General features: G+C 42.8%; 1 protein-coding gene across 9 annotated transcripts in view; it reads right to left on the reverse strand.

The window, feature by feature from the left end:
- LOC148503018 (uncharacterized) overlaps positions 1–3,479 on the reverse strand; it is a 127,801-nt gene extending 124,322 nt beyond the window's left edge. For 6 of the 9 annotated variants that reach the window (XR_015869939.1, XR_015869938.1, XR_015869940.1 and 3 more), the window contains exon 1: positions 3,131–3,479. Coding sequence is in view for 1 of the 9 variants with exons in the window: in XM_088449024.1 (XP_088305150.1) it covers positions 3,131–3,194 (64 nt within the window). In the remaining 8 variants the exon portion in view is untranslated. The remainder of the gene's footprint in view (positions 1–3,130) is intronic. The other 3 variants (XR_015869945.1, XR_015869943.1, XM_088449024.1) reach the window with 1 other exon arrangement.
- Between the last annotated feature and the right edge of the window lie 12,317 nt (positions 3,480–15,796).

Consider the following 15,796-nt stretch of genomic DNA (forward strand, 5'->3'; position numbering starts at 1 on the left):
CTTGCCCATTGCTTGCCCTGACCTTCTATTATTTATTGGACCACACATCCTGCCTCCTCAGAACTTTGGAATGTTACAGGAATTGCTCTGCATCACTGATGACTTATTATTCTTGTCTGTGTGTATCCAGTTCAGTCATATTTCCGTCAGTACTTGGGGTGCACCTTTCTATCTATCTGCCTCGACTGGTGTTCTCTCCACTTTATACTTTCCCCAATACCCAGAGATAATTAGTCCCTGCTACATGGAGCTGAATACCTGGTGGCAACTGAACACTCGTGAGCATGTGAGCACACTACAGTAAAGGTCAGACCTCACTAAGCAGTCTTATTATCTCTACTGGTATTGCCCTAGACTTAGCATACAAATTAATGATGTTTTACTACCCTTACTGTATTAAACGGAAGACCTTACTCCGCCCCAACACTAACCCTCCCTCAGGGGTGCCTAACCCTAACCCCCCCTAAGTGCCTAACCCTAACCCCCCCTTCCCCTAGCCCAACCTTAACCCTTCCAGGGGGTGCCTAACCCTAAATATCCCCGGGAGCCCCTAACCTAAACCCTCCCCCCCATGGCTGTCCGTGCCCGGCAACCGGCTTACCTTCGAACGGGATGCTGGGCGTCAACCTACTGTCGTGGGTAAAATGACAGGCGACGGGATTTTTACATCTGTCATTAGATCCTTGTCGGGATTAGATTAGGCTGGGATGCCGACAGTCGGCATTTAGACTGTCGGCATCCCGACTGCAAACCTGGGAAACCGGCTCACCTTCATTCGGTATTCCGGATTCGGGCTCCCGGCATAGAGATAATAATAGGCGTTGAGATTTCGACGCCCATCATTAGACCCCTGCCGGGATTTGACAGTCGGGAAGCCGGCAGTCAGCATTTCGACCATCAACTTCCTGACTGCGTCCCGTATTAAAACAGTTGTCACAAAATGCTCAGTAAAGTTGATAACTCTGATTTTAAATATTGTATGATGTTCTGCTGCACACTTTTGCTAAAGAAATATTTTAAACCAACAAGAACAAAATAAATTAGATCAGCTATAATAAAGCGGTATGACAAACAAATTAGCAGAATAAAATACAGAAAATTGGATACATAAGCTGTTTAATTCTAAATTTAGGTTACTCAAGTAATTACAATTAGCCAACCAATATAATGTGTGTTTCCATGGCGATGCAAGTCACTACTGTGTATGTACTTTATCCTATAGTACCTTATTCCCTGTGTTGTCCATCTATATTCGTCACAAACTATAACATCATCTACAGAGCAGTCACCAAAAGCTGATTACCTCCAGAGCAAACATTAGGAGAACTGATCTTCCATAAAAGGACGTTTACAACCATTATCCATCTTACCAGAGCCCTGTCACTATTATCCAAAATTAACTCAACAAAATACTTCAATTATGTAGTCTCACATACAGTAAGTTAATATGGTTATAGGAGCCAATGTCTGTCTGTCCAGTTTTGTGCACCTGCAATCTGAATTCTAGCAACATAAGCATTGCACTGTATGTCAAAGAGTTCTAGTGTGTGAAAGAGGCTGCACTGAAAGTCTTGGGGGCACATGATATCGGTAATCTTCCGCCCCCTGGGATGATGTCACCCCCACGTGCTTTTGTAATGATTGTATTTAAACAGTGAAGCATGTCCGTGCAAAGAGGTGATCATAACAAAACGTGTGCTGCCATTGTCTTGTATAGCTGAGGTTCATTACTCTTGCACGATTGCATTCCATGAGAAAAATGTCATCTTATTGGATTTGCTAAAAGGGTCACAAAGCTGAGATCTTTATGCATTCCTCCCAACATTGTCAGCTGCAATTCCGGGTGTGCCCAGGGGCTTCTTTATAATGGCTGCAAGATGCTCCTGGGTCCAGAGGGGCCCACACCCTGCACCCATAGGTAATTATACTTACCTTGCTGCAGATTCCAGTTTCCTGCTCTGCAGCACCGGACCAGCAAAATATCACTGGTGCCATTTTCCCGGAGACCCATGCATGTATGGTAGATTCAGGTATGAAGCCAGAATCTACTTCGCTGACAGAGGAGGGGGGCAGGGGACCACCCGGAGGTTGCACACAGGCCCCCTCCTCTCTTTAAACGCCTCTGGGTGTGTGACATACCCCAGGGGTGTGCCAAGTGGTTTTAGAGCACAAGACTGCCCCAACACGTCCCCTTCTCTAAAAAAAGATAAATCGGCATTGTGAAGTAAGAGCCTATTCCCAACAGACCTACCAAATTGGTTCCTAACTTTTGACATATTGGGAAGGTCCAAATCAGAACGAAATTGCCTATATGGGGACAGTTGGGAGGTATCCTGTGATCCAATACAAGTAATACAGATAACAAAAAAATTAATAAATCAAGGTTAAAAATTTAGTTAGTATGCATTACTCCTGTACATTATACCAAGAGAATATTAGTATGTTCCAAAATTATAAGTTAGCAATTGGTATGCTGCTTACAGCCTGTAATCAATGCCCTTCCGCCATGAATTTCCCATACTGTATGCATGAATTGACATTCAGGTAACTTTTTCCTGTTTCGTGTTTATGTGTAATATCCCTGTTCCCACACCAACCAGTGGTGACATCGCTTTGTTGTTTTCAAAATTTGCACGTAGTGATTGCAACCAATAGGCAGTCAGCTGTCAAGTGAGACAATGAAAGCAAATGTCTGATTGGTTGCTGTGTTTTAGTGTTACTTTAGCACCTCATTGCAATAAAACAGTGTCGGTAAACCCTGACATGTGCCCATGACAGTTATCCTAATACAAATATAGAAGCCGCACGGATCGTTGATTTTAAAAAACAGAGTTTACGTTTAAAGTTTACCTGCAATGACCGTTACTATGCATAAATGACAATACAATATGTTTTTATGTCACCAGCATCACAAAATCAGTCAACATACATCACATTTGTGATACAGATGACCTACAACATGGTTAACACAGAATATCTAAGGATTTCTTCAAATCATTTATGACCTATGCAGAGATTCTAATCTAAAACATAATTGCTGGAATGGAATGAAAGAAAGCACCCACACCGGAGACCAAGGAATAAAGTAAGAACTATTATTACAGCCTGCTCTCTCCAGGTGAGTGTTTACCTGTGGTTGCTGTAGCAATTTGTAGGATAAGTAGTGGAAACATGTTGCTCAGATTCTTCAGCATATCTGCTCCAAAAAAATACCAGATTGGTGTAGGTTGATTGAAAGCAAAAAAGTCTTAGAACTGGGCAGACACGTCTTCAAGATTGTGGAAATGATGGAGCTTTAAAACCGCTGAGAAATAGATATTTCCAAGTGATACTTAAGCTTTATAATGCTATTGTTATAATATCAGAGTTGAAAGTCAATATCTTGTTATGGGTTACATTGTAATCCAATCTTCCATCACTATAGTATCCACTCTGAGAGTCCTTCACTCACAGGACACGGTAGCAAGCTGCATGCATTCAGCATTTGTAGGATGACTAGAAACCCGCCTCTTGTGATGTGTGTGTGAGCCAGGCTCAGGAGAAAATGTGAAATGGATTATACCGTGTGTATGGAATCCCCACAGCCTAAATTGAATGAATGTCTAGAAACAACAGGCATCTATGGTGCAATATCAAATATTTCATGGAATGCTTTTGCTTTTGAGATTTCTGATTTTTTTTTTTTTAATGATAGCTGCATGTAATAGAGCACAGGTTCTCAAACTCGGTCCTCAGGACCCCAAACAGTGCATGTTTTCAAGGTCTCCTCACAGAATCTGAAGTGAAATAATTATCTCCACCTGTGGATCTTTTAAAATGTGTCAGTGAGTAATGAATACACCTGTTGACCTGCTAGGTGACCTGCAAAACGTGAACTGTGTGGGGTCCTGAGGACCGAGTTTGAGAACCACTGTAATAGAGAATTACTTGATTCATTTAAAAAAACATGTATTGGTGAAAATAAACACCAGTTGCTAATGTTTACCCAGCGTTGGCTTTTGCAAGCCACCGAATTCTTGGCGGGATCGAAATTTAAAATAGCAATGACATTAATTGGAAAGCATGTCTGGTTTTGCATTTAATATTATAGACATTTTACATTTCGGAGGCAAACCTGTCACAGCTCAGTAAATCCAGCCCCAGCTCTTTTCAACCTTTTGAAATTTAGGTAGAATTATTTACAAATACTGTGCATCAGGTTCGCAATACTTAAGGTCCCCACACACGGAGCGGATTGGAACGATATCGCCGCTATGTTGTTCCGTGTGTGGGTATGATATTGGCCAGTGCGTGCTCCCGTGGGGTTGCCCGTCACTCCTCCAGATCTTTCTGCTTATTCGATTGTTCTGGGGGATCGACGAACGATCCCATGCAGCGCTATGCAGGGGGGTGCCGCCATATCGGGTGGTCGGGCACCAGATCACTCCGTGTGTGGGGACCGCCCGACATGTCACGAATTGGCTGTCGCATCGCTAGGTGCATACCATATGTATGGGGGCCTTTACACATTATAATAAATCTGATAGTGTATAAAGTCTGGTACTTACAGCTGTGCAACGTTTAATATAAATAAGATGTTGTTTATATATATATGTATATATATATATATATACTGTAATATTATGTACATTAGACAATGAAAGGAAATGTCTGTTGAATACTACAATTTATATCATAGTTGTACCTAAATGAAATAAGAGGAATACTTTGTACAGTATTTGCTTCTGTATTTCCAACCTGATAATTTCACATCACCCGAGGTTTAGCTACAATAGTAAAGCTAGATACAGATCCATACTTACATAATGGTACACTATTACGAAAATTGGCACTAAATAAATAAAAATAAAAAGACCTGGTAAAACATGCTATGACATTTTACCTTTTAAATGAACTTTATTGACAGCTGTACGCCGTTAATTACTGCACAATAAATACTCCAGCTACAAATCAATACAATTAATAAGTAATTAGCTTGTGATTTAGCTGTGTATCCTAAACAGCTTGAGGACATCATTTGCAAACAGTCACAGGAAACATACTGAAGGTCTATGTTGTGCTCTCCATCTGCTGTCCGTGGTGCTGATCAGTGAAACCTTTCTAATTCAACCCAAAATAAGAAAAAAACTGCTCTTGAGAGTGTTCCGCTTAGCAAAAATAAATAAATAAATAAACATATTTGAATGTATTGCTAATCGAAGACTCATTGTTTGCATCCAAACAAAAACCATATAACATGCAAAGATAAAATTAACCTATTGCATAAAACAGTGGTTCTCAAACTCGGTCCTCAAGATCCCAAACGGTTCACGTTTTCCAGGTAACCCAGCAGGTGCACAGGTGTATTCATTACTCACTGACACATTTTAAAAGATTCATAGGTGGAGCTAATTATCTCACTTGTGGTTCTGTGAGGAGACCTGAAAAACATGCACTGTTGGGGTCCTGAGGACCGAGTTTGAGAACCTGTGGTATAGAACATAGGGCCTGATTCAGAGCCGGACGCTCTGAACGAGTGCCCGCTCTGAATCAGGGCGTGTTTTATTTTTTGCGAGGCGGCCTCGTGGACGTTCGCATAGCTGTGGGTTACCACCCACAGCTTATGCGAGCGTCCATGATGATGGTCGCGATGGTCAAGACCATCGCGACCATCGGGCTTGCGACGAGACCCTTGCGGTAGGGTCTCGTCTTCCGCAAGCCATAGAGTGATTTTGGCTCTATCAGAGCCAAAATCACTCCCACTGACATCACTAGTGATGTCAGTGGGGCCGGCCCCAGATGGTAGGCATTCCCATGGGAACGCCTCCGTCTAGGCAGCCACGCCCCGGCACGCCCACCAAAGGTGGCGTGCTGTCAATCACCATCGACAGCACGCCCCCTTTGGTGCGAGACCCATAACGACGGCTACCCCGTCGTTATTCGGGTCTCGCGCATGCGCACGATGGAGGCGCCTCCGTCGTGCGCATGCGCATTTGGGAAACATCGACCCGCTTGCGAGCGCTCAGTGCTCGCGAGCGGGTCTGAATGAGACCCATAAAGAGTAAATGCATGCAATAAATGAGTCCTCCACTGGGAACAAAATAAAATATTTTTTTATTATTAAATGAAACCCTCTCAAGCTCAGTTTTTTCTTCTTTTGGATTGTACCAATGTCAGAGTGTGCAATCGTCTCCCTGTTTATAGCCAAACAATTTATCTCCTATCCCCTTTTTATTCCTAGCGCCCGAATTTAAGAGTTTATCCAAATCCCTTCATTTTTGTTGGTTGTATCTTTTTGAGTCACCTACGGGCTGATTCTGCCGCTCTTGCGTCTGTAACTTTATGCAAATACTGCTGAAAGCCCTATATGCTGGTGTACAGTCATGCGTCTGATTGTGCAAGTACTGAGATGCCCAATTTGAGCATATTTAGATGCTGAAAAACACTTGGTGCATCTTTAGACATAACTATCGGTTGCACCATAGAAACTTGCACCAGCCCCAAACTAGGTGTAAATTCTGTATCAGAGTATGTCCGTGATCATGCGTCTGAGTTTGCGACCATAAGATGGACCATCTTTTTGTATCTAAATAGCCAACTCCCAGTAATCACCAAAGAATGCCCAACACATTTCCAATACATTTCTGATACTGCGCTGTGCAACTTTATAGCATGAACAGTACCAAAATATTGCTCAACTCCATGAACTCAAGCCCCTGATGTCTATTGACAAAGTTAACTATCATTTAAAAAAAAAACTAGTACCGTTCTGCAAACCACTGCACAGAAAATACACTTTGAAGATGTACATTATACTTTTTGCTAAATGCTTGGCTGATATAAGAAGGTTTGAGTCCCATTGCAGAGTCACTTAAGCTGGCCACACATCTAAAGATTATCTGTCCAACCAGCCAACTAGTTGATTGGTTGGAATGAATATCTGGTAACGTATGGGAGTAAATGATGATCAACAATTTGCTCCTAAATGCCAGAAAACAGATGAAAATGGTCGTCAGACAAGTTTGTTAAATGTTTGATCCAAACAGTTTGTTCAAACAACAGTTTTTGTCCCTTTTCTGGGATTTGGGAGCAAATTGCTGATTGTCATTTGCTTTCATACCTTACCAGATTTTCATTCCAACCAATCAACTAGTTGGCTGGTTGGACAGATAATCTTTAGATGTGTGGCCAGCTTTAGGGGCTGTTTAGCTGTAGAACTTCTAATAAGAAAAACTCAGTGTGGAAAGACCAACAAATCACAAACAGTTCAGTTTCTGCAAAGCACTTTACACAAAGCACATCTTTATATTATGCTTGGTTATAACCAATGTGTGAAATAGCCAATGAATTGTTGTCAGCCACATGGAAATAAGGCTTTATGGAGATTAAAATTGTAGATGTTATAGATACCTAAACGCAATATATTTCGTGCCATGTGCAGTGTGTGACACCTTAACTAGAATGGATGTAAGGTGTGTACATTTTATAGGATTGTGGGGGGTATATTGAACTGAGAGGGCGGAGGCTTCACTTCATCATTGGAATTATAAAAAGGGAATTGGTATGAAATACCGCCGGCCGCATGGCCGGCGGTTCGATTCCCGGCAGCGGCAGCCCGACATCAGCAGAGATCCCGGCAGTGCTGGAAATCCCGATCGTGGATAGGTATTGTCTAACCTAACCTAACCCCCCTAACCCTCCTTAGGGGTGCCTAACCCTAACCTCCCCCCCAAGTGCCTAACCCTAATCCCCCCTCTAAGTGCCTAACCCTAACCACCCCCTTCCCCGCTGCCTAAACCTAAGTCCCCCGGGGGGGTGCCTAACCCTAAGTCCCCCCCGGGGTGCCTAACCCTAACCTTCCCTCCCCCTAGCCTAACACTAACCCTCCCGGAAGGGTGCCTAACCCTAAGTCCCCCCCGGGAACCCTAAACCTAACCCACCCCCCGTGGCTGTCCGCTCGCGGCGCCCGGCATCACTACGATCGGGATGCCGGGCGCCGGTCTCCCGGGGTCAGGGAAATGCCGGGCGTCTACATCTAGACGCCTGGCATTTCACCCTTGCCGGGATATGACAGTCGGGAAGCCGGCTGCCGGTATTTAGGCAGTCGGCTTCCCGATTGCATACCATAAAATGTATTGAAAGGCCAATAGCTGTATTCTCTTCATTCCCTCAGATCAGGCTTGTGCTAAGCAACTATGCCTCAATGTTTCATGGTGAGGTATGCTAATTGCCTTTTGAAACCATCAATAATATTGACATTTATTATAGATTATGCATCAATGTTTTCTGCTCACTTCTTTTTTTGATTGTTTGCTGTGGGCATCCTGCCAGTGGCTTTAAAGCCAGGACAGTAGGCAATAACACTTTTGCTTCCTCTGTAGGTTGATTATCATCGGAGATTATTATTCTAGATTATTTGTAAAGCGCCACATAATTCCGCAGTGCCACACAATGGGGATGTGCGCCGATTACATGAGACAGAGCTGGCAGAACTGTAATGACATGCTGGAAGCTTAAATGCAGAAGACAAGCTAAAAAATGGGCCATAAACATAATGTAAAGTCAATAAGATGTTATTTTAGGTGACATAGAGAACGTGCAGGTGGTAGGGGACAAGGACGCACAGAGCTACCGATCTAAAGGGTGTGCCCGATATAATGTAGCCGGTGCTTCTTCTGAGACAATTGTTGCATCATTCTCTGTACTAACAGACCATCCACAGGGACAGGGTCAAGCGGATACCACCAATCACACGTCCACTGGTCTAAAGCCCTACATCTATGTCCTCAGTCACGCCAAATATCCCCTCTCAGAGCATAAGGTCCACGCCGAAAGTCTTTCTCGCTCAAAATGTGTCTGTTACTCACATACATTCTTGATACACCCAGCCCCAATATGCCATAAGCGCGCATGATGCCCAGTACGACTGAGCCGATTCAAGAGGTGTAGCGTACCGTCATTTTCTTTACATTTTTTGTCCTATTCACATCACAGACGCAGCAAAATACCACTGAAAATGTACTACAGTTGTAAACACGAAGCAGATGAAGCAGAACGGAACTTACCGTAATTAATATGGACCGAGGAACTTAAAAAGATTTCTGCATTTTGAATCTTATTATTTTTGCATTTTATTGCCCACAATAATAAAATCTTTAACTAAATATGGCTCGTCAAAATTTTTAAAATTATTTTTGAGGCCCTTTAATTGAATATTAATTAGTGACAAAGTAATACATACAGGTTCATGTGGCTCTTTATTAGGTTCTGTCTGGACAGATAGCTGAAAACTACATGCAGTGGTCTCATCAAACACTCGGGCAAGGGCCATTTTCTGTCGAGTTTAGGATGAGGTTTTGGCCAGCTTGTGGCGAGTTTTCATTGAGTTTCTGGCAAGTTTGTCCTTTTTACCTGCCAAAAATCACTGAAACTCATCGATTTTCATACTAGGGCCCCATTTATCAATAATACATAAACCCTTTAGCGCTCCTAAAGGGGTTATTTCATCCTTTCAATTTTGACAAACAGCAGTGGTCTACGAATTTCCACTGTTTGTCACTGCATTGCTGGCAATGGGGACTCGGAGCAGCCTTCTCAGGCTTCAGTAAAGCTTTACTGGCACTACCGGGTCCCCGCTTGGTGAACGTGTCATACGTATATCATCGAAACCCGTCACTGGCAGCAACAGAAGAGAAGAGGAGGGAGATTGTCACTGGACCTCGCCGGACCTTGATGGAAGGGTAAGTAATGATGAATGCCAGTTGCATATTCATTAGTATCACTGCAATACTAAATTAAATATGCCGCTGGCATTTAGATGCGTTGATAAATGGGGCCCTAAGCCACAAAATTGTCTTCAGTTACATCTGGTGACTTTGGCCTCAAATTTCACGGCAATTTCTGGCAATCTCAAAGTTGTCAAGAAACCGCAACCTATTACCTTTGGCTCTGAGTGTTCTCTTCGTGGTAAACTCTCAGACATGGCTCAGGAAATGCCTTGACCCAGTGACAATAAAGGGCCACAACCTGGGCCCTCCTAAAAATCCCCCTCACACATTTTTGGCCTGAAATTTTCTGCCACTCCTTTGAATACAACTCACCAACAAAACGATAACCATCCCAGTCCTAACTGACTATGAGCCTGAGGGAAACTTTCAGGATAAGACCTTTGATAAATGGTGTAAAAGTCCTATAAGGCTTCTCTTGTTCCACTTCAGCCCATTGATGGATCACTCATTGCTTATGCTCCAGTTACCATAGAAACCAAGCCATTATAGGTCATTACTGCCACTAATCACCAGGAGTTCTTCATACTTAGCTCGTCTTCAGAAACGTAATCTTTTTGCCGAGCTATTATAATTGTCTTTCAAGCAAACATCATAGGAATTCTCAGGTCACCTCACTTTCTTTCAAGGATAACATATGGATCCTGATAAAAACCAATGCCATTGTTGATGGGCCTATTCCTGAAGACGCCAAGGTGACGCAGTGATTCATTGCCTTCGTCCTTTATTACCACCACTTTCTCCAGTAGTTTTATCAGATCATGGACCTGTTTTTAAAACAGACGCAGATGTTGCAGCGGTTGCATCTTTTGCTACAGTGGTGACTCACAGACTGTACCTTTATCTGTGCTGCCTCTCTGAGTAATAACGATCGGGAAGAATGCGCAGTGCGACTGAGACGCATACACAGACTTACAGCATTGGCCATTTGCATGCGACGTCGCCGCTGTGTCCACCTCTGGATCAGACCCTGTGACATTGAGATGGACTCCAGAGGTTCAAGATGCCTTCGACACTTTAAAGGTCTATGCCCCAGCTCCAGTCCTACCTCATGGCATTTTTGTTGTGGAAGTAGACGGCTCCGATAAAGCCATAGGTGCCTTTCTAGCCCAATAATAACTAGACAAGATGCTTCTAATCCTTGTGCTGACTATTCCTGGAAATGACTCCCAACCGAACAAAATACATTTTGGTAATAGGATTACACTCCCTGAGGAAGTGTAGAATAGGATGAAATGTGTTGGTCAATACATTTATCACAGATCTGATTGACTGCCCACCCACAGCCCACCATCTATGGGCTGGAGATTGTACCTATCCAGCATCCTGCACTAAATTGATCTGTATATCAGGGACCTTCAACCTTGGTCCTCCAGCTGCTGTGGAACTACACATCCCAACATGCACTGCCATAGTTTTAGCATGCTGTTATATCAAAAAGGTGGCAGTGCATGCTGGGATGTGTAGTTCCACAGCAGCTGGAGGGCCAAGGTTGAAGACCAGTGGCAAACGCAGGATTTCTAGAGGGGGGGTTTCCAAATGCTTGATTTTAGAGTGAGTGTGGCCAGTCCATGAAGAGGGCATAATTACCACTTATCCAGCTTTAATATGTGTCATACAAAGTGTATTGTGTGTGATAATTCCAGCATATACAGGACCAGCGATCACAGTATGCCATTAAATGTGGCAGTAGGACCATCCTGCCTGAGCTGAATGTTTTATTTTAGATGTGGGCACCATTCCAGGGCATGGGAGCAAGTCCGGGAGTCTGGGGGAGCAGCAGAAGAACCTAGCACTGCCCTGGACATACATGTACATACTGGACTCTATAGCAGCACATCCCTAACAGTGCATGTTTTGCCCTAATTGGTGCACAGGTTATTTATTACTGCCTGATATGTACATGTTAAAAGATCTACAGATGGTGCTATTTATTTCATTTATGGTACTGAGAAGAACATGCAGCGCTAGTAAAACTCCATTATATTGCTATTTCTATTGCGGTCATGGTGAGGGCTGGGGAGGGGGGTTTCCAGGCAGATGGAACCCCCCCCTGCGTTTGCCTATGAAGACCCCTGCTGTACATGATGCATATGCTTTTCACTGCGGCATTCTTTGAAATTAGCTACTGCTCAAAACATGTTCATGTGGAAAAACAGCTACATGATAGACCCAAAGCCTCTTCTAAGAGCACTGCACATACTGTATCAAACTTTTATTTAATTTTTGCCTCCCTCTCCACATCAGCACTTCAAATCTGATACAAATGGAACATGGTATTCCCTGCAAGGATAACTGATACATAAATCACTTATTCCATACGAGGATAAACAATATGTTTATCAGCATATAAATATTAGACATGTGCACAGATTTTTTGTTTTGGTTCTATACATCATCATGTTTTGGTTTTGCCAAAACCACCCTTTAAGTGTTTTTGTTGGGATTCAGTTTTGGATTCCTTAAAAATCAATAGAGTTCGGTTTTTAAATCTGAGTTCTGAGCTGACAGCAGACCTGTGCCGGGACTCGGCACCACTCAGAACCCCAAAGTGATTCCTAACTGGGACTGGATTCGACTCGGACCCCCTAAGTTTGGTTGTGTTTGGATTTACCAGATTGTTGTGTACATGTACAGTACAAACTAATCAATTTCTAGTGCGGAATATACTTTCTTCAGATCTCCTTAACAGGATCGGCAGGTCGGGAATGAGCGTGTGCTGCACACCAGATCCTGACCTCCCGATCAGACCGTTACAGGATGGTTAGAAGCTGTTTATCGGCTAATGCTCCTGCATACACACTATACAGTTAGTAATTGGGCCGATCAGCCAATTATCACCTGACCGGCCCGATAATTGGAAAGCAAGTACCAGGCTTTAGGCAGGAAGATGTTATATACCACAAGTCCTATTGGAGGGTGATGTACCACGAAAACCACAAAGCAACTGGTAAAAAGTAACGAAACACCACTGTTAGGAAACAGTACATTGCCGTTCCCCGATATATACCACGTGGAGGTGGACTTGCAACAGACAACCAACTTATATTTTATGGTTTTCAGTCTTTGAATGGCTAAATGCGTCACACGATGTGTAAGCTCCTGCTTTCATGATCATTTACCATTAAGTTTGAGTTTGTTAATGTTACTAAATTGCCTTTGATATTTTTCTTTTTGACTTGTTGAAAGATAATTACTTTTAGGACAGCTGCACTAATAGAGAAATAACTACAGGTTTAGCTGTGCAGAAGTAATATTGTATTTTCCAAGATATATCATCTCACTTTTGTACACGATTCATGATGGAAAGATGGAACAAAGCTGAATCAGCCCCTTTAGAATAAGACGTATTGAAGAGCTATTAACCCACATGCATCTGTCTTATGATAGCGGGCTGTTTCATTTAAACATCTCAAACAAAATGATGGATGTACAAACACATTTCAAGTGATACGCATAATATACACATCTCAAATTGATGGGTGACATGTACATGTCTTTTCTAAAAACAACATACTTCAAAAAGAGGGTGGCTCGCCTATTAGCAATAAACAAATTGAAAAAGGTCAACAAAAATATACATCCATAATTTAATCAGTGCTTTTATATTTTCTTATATACTGTGTATATATATATATATATATATATATATATATATATATTCAATGCAATTGAGCTGCCACTCCTGTGCTAAAGATTGTGAAATACTTGTGTCCAGTGTCCTCCATTTACCAGTCACTGCGGGAAGGATGATTCAGGCATATGTGTGGGGAGGCACTCAGGACACTGAGGATAATAATACTCAGGGCTCCAAGGTTAACTTCAATGTTTCAGAACTACAGTCTATTATTTAATTATTATGTGCCTTCATATATATATATGAAAAACATGGAGGGGGCACACAATAGTGAAGCATGTCTTATTTATATAAAAAATCCTTACTGAAGACAAATATACACGTACATAACAAAACTATAAAAGCTGGCATACAATACAGCAGCCTGTGAGGGACAGCGCAGCAATGCGTTTTGTCATCTAAGGACCTTGTCAGACTGACAAAGGTTCTGAAATGATGAAATGCGTCTGGGTGGAGCTTAGAAGAATGGACGTGATGACATCATCCTGACCAGAATGAGCCCTGGAGCACTTTCCTACTTTCAGCATTCTGACACTGCCGTGGCTCTGCACCTCATAGGCTTGTTATAGGTTAAATGTATGTACATGTTTTTGTCTACAGCAAAGAGTGTTTCTTAAATATAAAAAATGCTTCACTTTTGTCCTATATGTTTTTCATATTATAGATTTTGCCCTTGGGGAAGAGCAGAGCTGCACTTAATGTGGATCAAAATTGGATGGTTGGGCTACTATTATTTGGACTTTGCTCAGAGAAGCAGTTTTCTTGTAGTGTAGATAGATAGATAGATAGTGTAGATAGATAAAGAGATTGATAGACAGATAGACAGACAGATAGATAGATAGATAGATAGATAGATAGATAGATAGATAGATAGATAGATATGAGCTAGATAGTGTGGCAGTATCACCAGAGGTGGCACTGGTGAGCAGCAGATTCTGTGTGGGGCAGGGGAGATCCGCCCATACAGACTAGAAAAGCATTGTGGGAAGATGTATAATGGCTGCCGTATGACCAGAGCCCAGGTGAGGCTGCTGGATGACACAGCCAGACAGTCCAGGTGGGGCTGCAGTGTGAGTGAAGCAGACCAGGTGGTCAGGATCATACCTGCAAGGAGGCAGGCAGATCCATATACCTCTGACAGTGTCCTTGTGAGAGGCGGCAGCCAACAAGCTAAGGAAGCTATACCAGACCAGGGGGAAAGTGTCCAGTCCTGCATGTGGCAGGAAGGACCACAAATCTCAGAGACTGTGAGAGACTTTCATGCAGAGTAGCTGCTTCTGTAGAGAGATTTCAAGAAGTGAACTAGTGCCCTAAGAGAGGGATAGGTTTGTTTATTATTTTTCTGTTTCCTGATTTCACATGCTGGAAGTAAAGCATCACTTCTGTTTATGTAACTGGAATGCTACGTGTGGACTCTAATTCTGCACCTACTCACTGCACCACTGACCCCAGTCTACAGAGCTAATTAGCCCCAAGTATCACAATAGATAGATGTGACATACTGTAGATAGATAGATAGATAGATAGATAGATAGATAGATAGATAGATAATTTTCCAGTATTACATTTGGTAAAAGTATGACATTCAGGAGTAAATTTACTAAGATTATTATTTATTTTTATTTATTACCAGTTATTTATATAGCGCACACATATTCCGCAGCGCTTTACAGAGAATATTCGGCCATTCACATCCGTCGATTCGAGATGGTCCCGATTTTCAAAGTGATTTATCTCGCTGGTACTTGCCAAAATTCGGGTGATTTAATCCCTTTTTTTTTGCAAATTTACCAACAGGCGATTTGCAGTAATTTCTCTCTGCAAATCCCTCCCGAGCTAGCAGCCTGCACATATCAGTGAGATATGTGCTTGCTGCTTGTGTGTTAAAACATGTTAAAAATAGATAAATGTTTTTTTAAAAGAATGACGTGAGGTCCCCCCCCAAAACACTAACCAGCCCCAGGCTTGCCAGCCTGTCCTGGTTCTTAATTTACAGGGAAAAAAATGTGTAGGTTCCACTGTAAATTACGAACCAGCACCAGGCAGCAGGGACAGAGCTGGTTTTAAATATACGGAGAAAAAATATGATGTGAGGTACCCCGTATATTTAAAACCAGCCCTGGACCCTTTCTAAAGGGGGACTTAGGCAACAGCCTGGGGTGCCCTTTCACTGGGCCCCCCAGCCGCAGCATCAGCTCTGACTGTTAGTCAGCCCAGGCCATGGATCCCTAGGGAGTTGGGGACCCCCCCAATAAAGGGGTCACCCTCTCCAGGGCACCCCTGACCTAGGCTAATAGCCCGGGGCTATCCCCGCCACTCCTGGGTGGTGGGTGGCGGTTGATAATGTTAGGTGTAGTGTAAAATTTAGATTTTTCATCATTGTCTTTACAGTGGA

Source organism: Taudactylus pleione, unplaced genomic scaffold (assembly GCF_031769625.1).
Source record: "Taudactylus pleione unplaced genomic scaffold, aTauple2 ptg000478l, whole genome shotgun sequence".
NCBI lineage: Eukaryota > Metazoa > Chordata > Amphibia > Anura > Myobatrachidae > Taudactylus > Taudactylus pleione.